This window comes from Perca fluviatilis, chromosome 22, assembly GCF_010015445.1.
Source record: "Perca fluviatilis chromosome 22, GENO_Pfluv_1.0, whole genome shotgun sequence".
NCBI lineage: Eukaryota > Metazoa > Chordata > Actinopteri > Perciformes > Percidae > Perca > Perca fluviatilis.
Genome location: NC_053133.1, coordinates 8,268,309 through 8,281,837, shown reverse-complemented (window position 1 = coordinate 8,281,837; position 13,529 = coordinate 8,268,309). Strand labels below are relative to the sequence as shown.

Below are 13,529 nucleotides of genomic sequence, written 5' to 3'. Positions count from 1 at the left end.
GAATAAGTATGAGCATCTCAAATGCCATGACGGGACCAAAACAAAGGGAGAACGGGCCAAATTTGGCGGCCTTGCTATAGAGAAATAAATGTGTTTAAAAAAACTGGCCTATAGTGAAAGGGAAGCCAGATGCAAGTCACATGTGGGTTAAGTTGTGTCTTGTGTAAATCTGCCTGTGTGTCAAAACATCCACCTCACACACTGACCTCCACTGAAGTCAACAATTTGGTTTGGCACTGTATCCTCCACTGGAGCACATCATGCTGCCAGAACAGGGGGCTCAATAGGAGCAGGACAGGAAAACGACAACAGAAAAAGTACCACTAGATGTCACTCTCACTACTTAGATTTTACTGCTGACTGAGCTACGCTGCTGGCTGGTTTGGATGGCTCGTCTAAAATCCTTTAAGAGAATACAGCAATGACAGAACAACACAGACATGATCACAATGAATATCAACACTTAGCTGCAAAAAAAAAAAAAAAAAAAATCACACACACGTGTGTATGTTTACATCATGAAATATGCAGAGACATAAATAGTGTGAGGTACAAATGTACACGGTGGGGATCAGGGATATCCACGTTCACCCCCCGAGGGGTTGTATGTTGAGGTTTGTGGAAAACGGTGTTTCAAAATTAAAATCCCTCAAGTCGACCACAGGGACGACAGCGAGGTGGGCGGGGGCCGACAAAACCTTTTCGCCACATTGACTATTATCAGTTCAGGGCGCTCATGACCACTGAGAGAAAGCACGAGTCGATCAGGTCAACAAGGGCTCGCTAATGAGTCACTACTGAAAGTCGCTCTTATTGGGGGACAACAAGCTTCGATTCAGATTCAGCCTGAAAACTGAGCTCAACCAGGTCTATAGACAGAAAGAGAAAAGTAATGCATTTAGGATGAAAGAGAGGGGAAAACATCATCACCTCCACCTGTACTTAGGCAAGCTGTAATGGCTGCGTTTATGTACCTCGGCTCGATTCTCTCCCCAGTGGGGTGAGGAAGGATGGGAGAAAAAAAAAAGAGAGGGTGTATTAACCTGTCGTCGTGTCGTGTTAACCTCTGCCGTGCGTGAAAGGCAGGGGCGGTGGAGGGGCAGAGGGGTAGACGCAAGCAAAGACGAGAGAGTGACAAAGAGAAGGTAAGGAAAATAGGTGGAGGAAGGAAGGAAATGGAAAGAGGGCAAGGAGGGGAGAGCTGGAGACAAAAGGAGGAGGAAGCCAGGAGTCAAAGGGTGAGTCGGAGAAGGAGGACAAATGTAGAAATGAGAACGGGAAGGTGAGGCGGGCTGAAGCAATTGTATGTCCTTCTCTTTTTCTCACTCTCTCTTCCCATCACTTCCCTTCCTCTTCTTCTATCACCCGTCACCCTGACAGGGCCGGTAATTGGACGTGGACCTCTCTCTCTCTCTCTCTTTTTTTCTCTCTTTCTCTCTCCCCCGTGGCTCTGCTCCTCAGCGGGAGCCTTGGGGCCCGGAAATAGCTGATGACAAGATAGCGGCTGCCTTTCATTCTGCTCAAGGTTACCCCAGCCTTCGCTGACAGCTGGAGAGGGGGGTATTTAGGTGTGCGTTTGCTTAAACGTGTGTTTTTGTGCGTTTGAAGAAGGGCAAGTCAAAGAAAGGATCCACCTTTTTATGTCTGTTTTCTTTTCAGCCCGTTCAGTTGACCTTCCTCTTGATGTGTTTCTGTTGGGTGGATGGGCAACACATCCAGAATGAGACACACACACACACACACACACACACACACGGTTGTGATAGCCTTGAGTTTAGAGGTTGGACTGCTAAACTTCATGGTATGAAGGTGTGAAGCACATGTTGGTGAACAAAAAATAAAGGTTAAACACACACACACACACACACACACACACACACACACACACACACACACACACACACACACACACACACACACACACACACACACACACACACACACACACACACACACACACACACACACACACACACACACACACACACTCTTCCTCAGTCCGACAGCAGGAACTGTTCCTGCTCGGGCGGTTTCTTGACCCAGGTCCCGAGGCCCATTTCCTGCAGAGATCTGAACCACTGTTGCTTCACTGTCTGGTAAGAACGTGCCGCCATCTTGGCCTCGCAGTACATGAGCTGGCGTTCCACCGAGCCAGACACGTGGATCCCCGACTGAAGAAGGCGAGCGATCAAGGGAGAAAGAGAAGAGTAAAAAAAAGAGAGAGAGAGAGAGCAAGAGAGATAGAGCATTTGTGAGTCAGATAAAAGTGACACAGAGACAGACATGACGAGACGAAGAGAAAACAAAGAAAGGGGAATAAAGCCGGGGCAGAGAGGCTAAAGGTTTCGTTAAGGGGGGAGAGAGAGAGGGAGAGAGAGAGAGAGAGAGAGAGAGAGAGAGAGAGAGAGAGAGAAAAGAGAGAGAAAAAAAAAAAAAAAAAAAAAAAAAAAAGAAAAAAAAGAGAGAGAGAAAAAAAAGAGAAAAAGAGAGAGAGAGAGAAGAAGAAGAGCGAGCAAAACAAAACGAATGAGCCGGCACAAATGCATTTGGGTGGGGTTGGGAGGTGGGGGGCTTCAACAGCTGTGTAATCTCCCCATTTAAATTTCACAAGCAATTGAACATTCTCTGTGCTTTTTGTGCATTCCTATTGTCGCGAGGGGAAACAATGAAGATCGGCGGAGAGACAAGTAGGGAGAGAGAGAGGGAGAGAGCAAAAGTTTCTTTTGGAGATTAGTGCGACTGCTCTTGCGTGGCCCTTATATACTGCGCGCTGGGAGCACTTAGGGTGGGGGCCTCCTCGAGTACTTCTCCAAATAATTATGGTTTCATAGTCATTATGCTTTAACGGCCGCAATTTGGCGATGCAGGCACTGTCTGTTACATAAAGTTTCAGAATGGAAATGAAAGTGCAGCGGGTCTGTGTGCTGACGTTAAAGATCCGAGCTGCCAGTTTTTGATAAGCCGCAGATGTTGCCACTCGGACAAATTTATCGAAGGCAGAAAGGAAATTCCACATATCCGCCACAGAGCGCTCACCTGTAGCCACAGCGCTCTGGGATTCTGATTTGAATACATGTGTCTATGTGCTTTTTAACGGAGCTGTTGGCATGCATCTCTACAGTTAATGTTTCTGTATTACTGTGTGTATGCGCTTGCATGTGATTATTGATGGCAAAGGATTGCGTACTGTTTTTGACAACAGCTGAGTAATGTCTCTCGCCTTCCAGCAGAGGAGCATTTACAGGGAGTATAAGTGGAGCAGTGTGTTATAACAGACATTTATTCATACTAAAATGTGACTATTGTTTCGGCTCAGATTAATTAAATAGTACATCTTAATATTTTTTTTCCAGCAAGTAAAAGATACACAAGGGAAGGTGGTTTTTAATTAACATTTAAATTAGAAAGACCTTTTTTTTCCCCACAGCAGATATATTGACATGTCATAACAAGCAAAGCACAGTGTAATTAATAATATTAATAATGGCTTTATTCAATTGAGTTGAGCCAGTGCCCTTTGTATTGCGCATGCTTGCATTGATATGGTATGGAACAGAGTTATCATAAATGTTACACCCGGCCATAAAAATAAAATACACCTGTGCTTTTTCTACCATAACGCAAAAGTCAAAATGTGTGCTGTGAGAAACGCCTATAGAGTGAGAGGAGGCCATAGTTCTGTCAGTATTTTTACCACTGAAAATTCCTATTACGTGTAAAGATGTCCTCAATGTACATACAGCATAGAAACACAGGAATAACCTGTATAATCTAACACTGTGTTATGGCCATCAGTATTAATTATCTCATCTTTGTTTCTGGGGCATCTCCGTTGTTGATGGGTTAATCAACATCTATGGTTCGAGCCCGGCCTGTGACCTTTGTTGCGTCTCTCCCTCATTCATTTTTTTGTCACCTCTCAACTGTCCGCTATGTAACAAAGGCAAAAATGCAAATGGAAAATGGCTCTTAATACTACGATGCCCATGACCCATAACATTGTCTTTATAATTCACAAAAGCCTAAAAGACAATTCAGCCACTGACCAGAAGTATTTCTCTTATACATTCTCTTTCCCCAATGATATATTTAGCTTAGCCATTCTGCCCTGATTTTACCTTCCCTGTGGACATTTGCCCTCACCTTGCGGTAAAGTCTGTTCCAGCGTGTGAACAGGGCGCGCTTGCAGAGCCGCGAGGGTGTCCCTGAGTCCCGTCTCTGTCCGGTGGCGGTGTTGACCACCTCCAGCTGTGAATCACCCAGCGTCCAGTTGACACTCACACATGAGGCCTTCCCCGGCTGCTGATACTCGGCACTGCTCAGCCCTACAGAGAAGACAACACATGGGGTGGGTTTAATCTCCATTACACGTAAGGTTCATCCAAATCATCTCTGTGTAACACAAAACATTTCAGAAAAGTGTTTCAAAATGTAATGCTCTTGTGAGTAAAACAAGTATCTGAGTAACCTTCCTTCCCCTTCCCTCACTCTCTCTCCCTGAGGCTAATGGCAGACATAAAGTTTTGCAGCGCTGCAAAAAGCCAAGTCAACCTGGGCCTGAAACTGCAGGGCTGTTTATATGAAGCTTTTATATACCCACAGAGGAGGGAACAGGAGAGCTATTGAGCATATAAGCAATGTGTTCTTGCCTTTGTATAAGTGCTTGTCTGCTCTTGAGTCCCAGCAGTTAAGAGGTATTGAGCGTTGCCAGCTATGTACGCCATAAATGTTATCTCCAGTCACAAAGATGAACCCTTGCCTGCACTGGACTGTCTGTCATTCTGTCCTGCTCTCTCCACCTTCTCTCTCTAAAATAATTAGCCTTGATAGCAAAGCACAAAAAGCAATCAGTCGAGGAAGGAGAAAGAGAGACAGAGGTAGAGGGAAAGTGGAGGTGAATGGCTGTCGCATTGGGTCCCGTGTAGAGAAATAGCCGTCTGCATGCTGGCAGAGGTGCCTGGGCCTGTGGCGGAAACAGAGCTCACAGTGGGGTGAGAAAAGAATGAGGGCTCAGGGCAAAAATGTCCTTTAGAGGCAACCGTGGGTGTTTCATAGGAGCCAGTTTACCAGTATATTCTGGGTAAGGAAAATGGGAGAATTTTAGATTCCGTGTTCGAGGTTTTGAAAACACCCAACTGTACAGCCTGAAGCAGTAACAGATGCTGAATGGAGTGAGAATACAGGCCAGCTAGAAGTTTCCAGCAGTGATAAAGAGGCATGTATTTGTATTTATTTTTTACAGGGACAATACAAATAGATCACTGTGTGTGTGTGTGTGTGTGTGTGTGTCTCAGTGTTAGCCAAAAGGCTAATTTTCACCTGTTGTCCCAGATGTTAAGTTAGCCATAAAAGGTTGTAAATGGGTTTCTGTGATCAACTATAAGTTAATATAATATAATTCTTACTCCTACAAATATAGGCATAGTTCAACATTTTAGGAAATGATTCCCTTTCTTGTCGGGGGTTGGATGAAAAACTTGATACCTCTCTCATGTCTGTACAGTAATGGTGCGTTCTTTTTGTCCACTGAAGTCGATCTACGAGTTGTTTTCCTGAGTTACGAACCGGAAGTTGCAAAAAGAACGCCCCCGAGGTCGTATATACAACTCATCAAGTCGTCTGAACTCAGAGGACCCCGAGTTCACTTTCAAAGATGGCTACGTCGTGCATCACACGTAGTAAACATTGTGGTTTTCTACAATTTTAAGCACTTTTGTCTTTCTTGTAACCAAATGAAGAAGTTGTACACATAGCGCTGTATACTGCTACCTATAGGCATGTCGCTACAGTCTTATTAGGAGTTAAACATAGCGCTGTATACTGCTACCTATAGGCATGTCGCTACAGTCTTATTAGGAGTTAAATACCGCCTGATTAGTTATTTTGTAGCTTGTGCAGCTGAAATTGGCTAGAGACGCTCGGTTGCTATATGACAACAATGGCTTTAAGCCGAGTCTTGAGCAGAAAGCAGAGCAGTAGCCTAACGTTAACGTTAATCAAAATTTTATTTTCATGTATTAAACTGTGAAATATATTTGTGTAATATGTCAATAACTGGGTGAATAGAATCCTAAATGTTACTAAAAATTTTACAAAAATCCATCTTTTCTCCGACTCGTAGTATTGTGTGACAAAAAAAAACGCACAACCCGCTGTTATTCGTTTTTCGACACGGATGTGACGTCACACTCGAGCTACTAGTCGCGATTACAAGACAAAAAGAACGCACCATAAGTGTGAAGCTAGCTAGCAGCTGATTACCTTCGCTTAGCATATAGACTGGAAATGTGGAAACAGCTAGTTTGGCTCTGTCCAAAGAGAACAAACTCTGCACCTCTTAAGCTAACAGAAATAGTCCAGCACATTCTGTAACTGCCTGTAAAACCAAAACGTGTTGTTCACTTTTAGTGAGCTTTAGATGCTCTGGTGGGTGGACTTTGTTATAGTACCATTGGATACAGCCAGGCTAGCTGTTTCCCCCTGTATCCCATAGTTATGCTAAACTAAGCTAAGCTAGCCGGTTGCTGGAAGTAGGTCGGTGTTAAGCATGACCGTGGAATCTATCGTTTTTTCTAACTCTTGGCCAGCAAATAAGCGGATGTGTCGAACTATTTCTTAATAATATTAATAAAATAAAATAACTTACAGAAAGTCTGTTTGCCAGGGTAGCTAATAGCTGACCTCTGGCTTCCTCTGAACATTATCAAAGCTGAAACTATCTGATGTAAGGTGTGTACTTTGAATTACAGTACAATATGTTGCATTATGTGTTTTGTCACATATGTGTTTTTTAACCTAATGCTGGCAATACTACAGAAAAAAAAATTGCAATATGCGTTATAGTGCCAGAGACATACTGTATTTAACATCTAGCATCCAGGCTACAAAATCTGACAGTTAAATGCTGCCTGAATATTATATCCACTCTAAATCTTCAGAAAGGAATGACTGTCTTGGATTTCACCTTTACTTCCAACCCAGTTTTTTATTATATCTTGCAATGTTAAAGATACCTTCACAGAAAATCAGCAGACAGATTCTGTGCGACGGGTGAACAACAGTTGCCTCTGATCTCACCGTCTGACAGACAGCTTGTTATAGTACAATACATGATGTACAAAACCACAATGCATGCCTGCAGATCATCTTCCTCCTTGCCACACTCATTTTCCCGTCTTCACTCTTCCATTCACCAATCTCAGCTCTTCTTTTCTGTAGCTCCTTGGAGCTGAAATGAATTGCCTGCCACAGTAACAATCCTCCAAGTCTCTTATTACCCATCTCTTCTCCCTTGTGGAGACGCACCTCTTTGAACAAAAGACTCTCCTATCCATCCTGCCTTTTTCCTTTCTCTTGCTCCATTCATGGCTCATTTCATTCCTTCAATGGACTTGACTCCTCTGTTTCTGTAAAAGCCAATTTGATTTTTCCCTCATTGAAGACTTGATCAATTTCTCTTCTGGGAAGTGTTTGGCAGACATGAAAGAGACATAATTAGAGCCTTTGGTTATGGGATTCATAACTATAATAGTACACATACCCGTAGCTTAATAACTGAGGCTGCTGTAGAGTCACAGTACAGCATATCTTGTGTGTTTATGTGTACACATTGCATCTATACTGTCTATACATCTATACTGAATAGTGAAGCAAAAAGTGTGTGGAAAGATGGTCTTCTTCTATGTCTGTATGAGGGGCAGCAACTCATTTACGAGAATGGCAGACATGTGACTGAAAGGTTGCCGGTTCAAATCTCTGAAATACTTTTTATTTGCTTCCAACAGCACTTTACCCCCAACTGCTTTAAGCAAACAGTAATACATACAATATAAATACATTTAGAGCTACGTTCTTCCCTAACAGGTGTGCAGCTCTCCAATGTAGTTCTAAACTGCCAATGGATACTTTTAACAATCAACCCCAGTCCCTACAGGACTAAATTGGAAAGATTAAAACATTTATCTTCTTGATACATGCTGACTTTGGGCATGTACAGTACATCATTATTATATCTTATAAAATTAAGTAACCTCCTATCATATTTAATATCATTATATATATAAAACCAACAGGTCATTGGGTATTCTTAGCTCACTGGAAGCAGGAGTGGAGCATGTATTTGGGTGTCGGGTTCAGTCTTGGGCAGTAATTATTAGAAAGTAAGTATTACCATTCTACATTACTATTAATATTAGAGTTTAGGTATTACTAAGTATGCTTTCACACCTGAGATGTTTTCTTGAACATTTCGATGGATAGTCCGGTCCGTTTGGGGTGGTGTGAAAGCTCATACGAACTATGGTGCGACCAAACAACCACTTGGTTTGGTTCACTTCACTAGGTGAGAACGAGATCCGACCCAAATGTAAGAAGTGAACCAAAAAACAAGTTTTAAACTACTTTTAAATCCATAACTCATTATGACCATACATCGTTCGTTATCTGCGTAACACATCATGATCTCTCTCTCTCTCTCAGCAGGGTCCGCCCTCTCCTTCACTCGCTGTCTGGTGAGCTGCTCATATTGTTTGCCTTCTTCTAAAATAGGCTATTAGAAACACTGAAGCAAAACCCCCCAAAAAAGCCCAAGACTGCATACATTTAGTGCTGCTCCATTATTTCTGAGACCAGAAAGTGTCGGCGAATTTCACTTGATGTTTCCACCGCGTGACTAGTTTTTCCGTAACAAATGGTATAGGGTATTTGAAATTGTGAAAAGTGAACAAAGGCGTAGCTGTAAAACAAGCATGTATCCTCTCCAAACTGCAAAACTGGTGGTGAAGTCACAACCATTATTAACCGTGTTTCCTTTATCTACTGGTGTCCTGATCCTTCTTATCCCAAAACGACAAAGCCCTGCCACAGTTTCTGTTCACGCTGCGGTGGAAGTGAACAGCAGGACGAGAGTGAAGGACAAGTCACACCATCGATGTGTTTGGCCCCTCGGGGTTCAGGTGTAGCTGCTTTGGCTGAGTGCGATAAGAGCGGGCCCTGCCATCCCCAGGAATTTCCTCTCGGGGTGTTGCTTTTAAATAACCCTGGACACACAATAGCCGAGGAGCTCATCAGAGCCAATGAAAGGATGGAGGAGGAGATGGGGTGAGGGGGGTGGGGGTGGGGGGACATTTGAATGCAACCGAAGCTCTCGTTTTCTTTATTCCCCTCCTGCCTTGCTGTCTCCCCCTCTTCCCCTCAGCCTGTCTCGCTCTCTCTGTCCGAGCTCCCTTCAGATTGAATGGCTGTCTGATAAGGGCTGTGATTACATTGATTTGGTGTAGGGCCATCTCCACTGTGTGTCCATCTTCCTTCCTCTCCTCCCTTTCCTTCACCATTCTACAGATTGTAGCTACTCGAGGTACTGCAGGTGCAAAGATCTGACAGTTTGCGATGTGTGGACACACACAGAAAACACTCATCATTGTGAAGCTTGTCAGAAGTGAGGGCAGAGCATTTGCAGGAGGCCACCTCTGTTTTAAGTAAAGAGGATGTCTGAAGGTAAAAGGCATGTCTATATCATTCGTCAACACAAAGAACCCTCAACACTAAGACAAACGTAAAAGACAGTGTGCTGCATCATTGAAGGAGGAAAAAAAAAACTATTTATAGTCATTAAACCAACTATGTACTTACTGCGAGGTTTATTATAGTTAGAGCGAATAACTTAATATTTTAAGTAAGTATGATCGATGAGCAAATGGATCGCACCTGAACACAATTCTCCAAACATTAACTGCAGCCTGTAATATCTAAAATCTCCATTGAAGACAACTCAAATGACTCCATTCAAAAAGCCATTGAACAAATCATGAGAAATGCTCGCTGAGGCCGTGGTCGGAGGATTCAATGATGAATTTGTCCCGGCGCTCATCACCAGAGGACAATTCAGTACAATTATCAATCTTGATGAGGATAGGCCTCACAAAATATTCATCCTCATGGCACCCAATTACCCGGAACAGAGCCCTGCAATCCTATGCCCTTCAAGAAGTATACTTAAAACCTGATAAAAGTATAGTAGATATGGAGAATGTAATAGATTTATCCACTGTGCACATTTAAGATAATACATATGCGTAGTTGGTGGTTTCTTAGTATGGGACTGTCAACGTCTTTGTTTTCATCATCCATAGCAACACAATGTGCCCTACATCGCTGTGCATCTCTGTCGCTCTGACTGGCCTAGATCTGAAGTGATGGCTGATGCAGTTCCTACAAGTTGGGTGTCATTCAGATTCTCTTCCAACATCCATCTTCACTACAAACGAAAGCCTCAAGTCTCAGTGGAGCCCTGGAGGCAGACGTGCCAGACAACTTCATGGCTGCTGCTTGTCTGGCTGGCACAATGTAAGTGTAGAGAAGCAGGGGTACATGCATTTGTTAAGTGTGTGTGTGTGTGTGTGTGTGTTACATGTGGGATCTGTTGTAATTCATTTGGTCTAGAGCAGATTATTAAAAAGAACCTCTGAAAATAGATACTGTATACACAGAGATCTCTATAGCACAGATAATTTGGGCAGGAGGAAAATAGAAAGCACAATCTGCCATTTAGCAGGAGAATTTGAAAAAACTAGTAGGGTTGGGTACCAAACCCTGTACTTCTACTGAGTATTGATCAAGCGCAAAATCAAACGGTGCCTAATTTAGGTATCTGAGAGTAAAGGCAAGCTTATCGGTCCTCTCTGCATATTGACAGAGAGCAGAGGTCCGACACACGCGCGCGTGCAGAGGTGCGGACGGTGCAAACTACGTCGGCTCTGCAGTTTAGTTGAAGTCACAGTGAGTCACGGCGATGCCGATAAAGGGGTTGCAAGTATGGTTACAGTTTTTAAAAACTTCACGCAGACAGCGTTTGCTGCGATATGATATTAATGGCGAGGCGAAAGCAGTTGCGGTGCTGTTGACATTACACTTCTTCTAAGACGAGCAGGCATAACGGTGGTTTCTGTGCCCTGGGGACTGACTGACAGGCTGAGGTTGTAAGGCAAGGCAACTTTATTTCTACAGCACCTTTCAGCAACAAGGCAATTCAAAGTGCTTTACATGAATCATTAAAGAGCAATTAAAAATGGTCATGATTAAAATAAAACAGGCTAAAATATAATAATATACAAATAGAAGAATAAAAGTTACAGTGAGTAAGAAATTAATTCAATTTAATCGGTTGTAGGGACGGGTTTGGGAGGAGAGAGGGAGGGGTTTTATTTTTATTTAATTTCTGTCAGTGTAAAATATTCTAAATAAAGTAAATAGGTTTGGAATTATTTTTTACAACTGAAATAATTGTTTTGTAATTACAAAGGGGAAGTACCGAAAAAAATACCGTTGGGTACCAGGAACCGAATTTCAGGTACAGGTATCAGGACTAGTATTGGTTCAGATGCGAAAGGTACCCAACCCTAAAAACTAGGGGAAAAAAATTTACCAGAATACTAAAACATCCAAGCAGTCAGTCAACCAACCTGTGACTTCCTGGTTTGAGTTTAAAAAGTGTTTTTTTGGCTAATTTGGTAGAAGGCAACACAGAGATAAAAGAAGAGTGTATTGTGGACTTACATTTATCAGGTGGACACAAACATGACTCAAAATGAATTATAATGTTGCTCCGTATCTGCTGAATGTGTAAATAGATAACTGTTTGCCATATTAACTTATCAATGCTATGTTTACAGCTTGTTTCTGCTGCCCCCAAGTAGCAAAAATCTATTTAGAAAATAAAGAATTAAATTGACTAAATATAGCTGATGTAATAAGATTTAGCTGAGCAATCTCATGCTGCGATTTTTAACTGTAACTCACCTTAACCTTCTATGAGATGGAAATATAGTTGTTTGTGGGTCAACACAGCATTTTATTTAACTCTTATTCCAAACTACTGCATTTTCAAAATATCAAAGTGAAAATAACAACTCAAAGGGTCACATGGATGATCTGGGTGTCCATATGCTCATAATTTATCAGGGAAACTGACCAAAGCAGCAACATTTCCGACAGAAATAATTTCATTTTAATGGAATCGCTGTGATCAGTAGATTTGCTCCAGGAAGTCAAGTAAATTTGTGCAGGTCTTTCGCACAGTTTTAAATTTTTGTACATTTTCGACATGCAATTTTGCACTATTTCAACTTCTTGACGGTTTAGAGACCACTTTAAAATAGAGACCTAGCCTCCAGCACCAGCTATATTGAAAGAACTCATGAATGAATTTCATCGTGACTTTTTATGGCGTAAAAAACTTCCCTAAATCAATGTATTCCAAAATGTAATTTGTCTAAATCCCACTGAGACGTGTCTGACTGTCTGTGTCGTGGCCATACCGCTGAGCAGGGGCTGGTTGCGTCTGTGCGTGGCGGGCAGTGGGCCCAGGCGCTCCTGCCGCTGGTTCAGAACTCTGCCCAGATGGCCCGTGTGGCGCAGGCTGCCGACGGTCACGCTGTGCAGGTACACCGGCTCCACAAAGTGGCTCAACAACGCCCCCTGCAGGCCAAGGATGTTCCATCTGAGGGGCGGGGAGTAAAGAGAGAGGAAGTCGGGGAGAAAAGCAGCATGATGGTTTGAAAAGTAGAGGAGGAGGGGACGGTGAAAAGGGAGGGAGAAGACAGAAAGAAGAATGAGAGAATGGCATAAAGAGCAGTTGTGGAAATGTGGGTGAGGATGAAAGAAAGAAGATGGGAAGGCAACAGTTGGGGGGAGAGAGAATACATGGGAAGAGAGATAGAATCAAGGCGGGAAAGGAAGAGAAAGGGGGAGAGATGGGTAGAGAGAGGAAGTGTAAAAAGAGAGAGAGAGAGAGAGACAGATGTGAGAGCCTCAATGACAGGTGGAGACAATTTGATCATTATCTTGATGTGGGACGTGATGAATAACAGCCACTGGACTGACAACACACACAAACAGATACTCACACGTACACAATCTCTCTCTCACACACACACACACCACAAAAAAAAAAAAAAAAAAAAAAAAAAAAAAAAAAAAAACTTTTTTTTTTTTCAGAGACACAAACCATCATCACCACCTACAACAAGACTGCCAAAGGTCAGTCCATCAGCATTCACTACATGAAACAACACATTACCATGTGTGCATTCATCAGTGCCATTGAGGTTAATGCACTGCACGGGGCTGCAGGCAAGCTTCTGTCGATTGCTCAATGCGAGGGGCAATCACCTCAGGATTTGTTTAGGGAGATCCACGAGTGACACAAAATCACTGTGGGGCTAATCCTGCCAGCCACACCGATGCCTGTTACTGTAGCCAGCTGGTCATGTGCCACCTACTGTCGAAATCCCCTCTATTTAAGCAGCAGATGCTAATTTCTGGATGGGAAATGATAATTACTGTGTTTATTATCATTCCTGCCCTTCATAGAGAGAGAAAGCCTGCTGTGGTGCCTGAGTCGTGTACTCTCCGGTGCACTGGACTAATGAACTTATGCGAGGCACAATCTAAAGCTCGACATTACGCTACCAATTTTTTAGATCATTTGTTCTTTTTTGTTAATCAATGTCTCTTTATCATGGATGCAATTA

The 13,529-nt window shown here is 42.9% G+C and overlaps 1 protein-coding gene across 1 annotated transcript in view; it reads right to left on the bottom strand.

The window, feature by feature from the left end:
• Positions 1-1,943: 1,943 nt before the first annotated feature.
• The window catches only part of adarb2 (adenosine deaminase RNA specific B2 (inactive)), a 223,291-nt gene continuing 211,705 nt past the window's right edge, over positions 1,944-13,529 (bottom strand). Inside the window, exons 8-10 of the mRNA XM_039790896.1 lie at positions 12,315-12,496; positions 4,144-4,325; positions 1,944-2,171 (exon numbers count right to left, since the gene is read on the bottom strand). Coding sequence (XP_039646830.1) covers positions 1,995-2,171; positions 4,144-4,325; positions 12,315-12,496 — 541 coding nt within the window. The 3' untranslated portion in view covers positions 1,944-1,994. The remainder of the gene's footprint in view (positions 2,172-4,143; positions 4,326-12,314; positions 12,497-13,529) is intronic.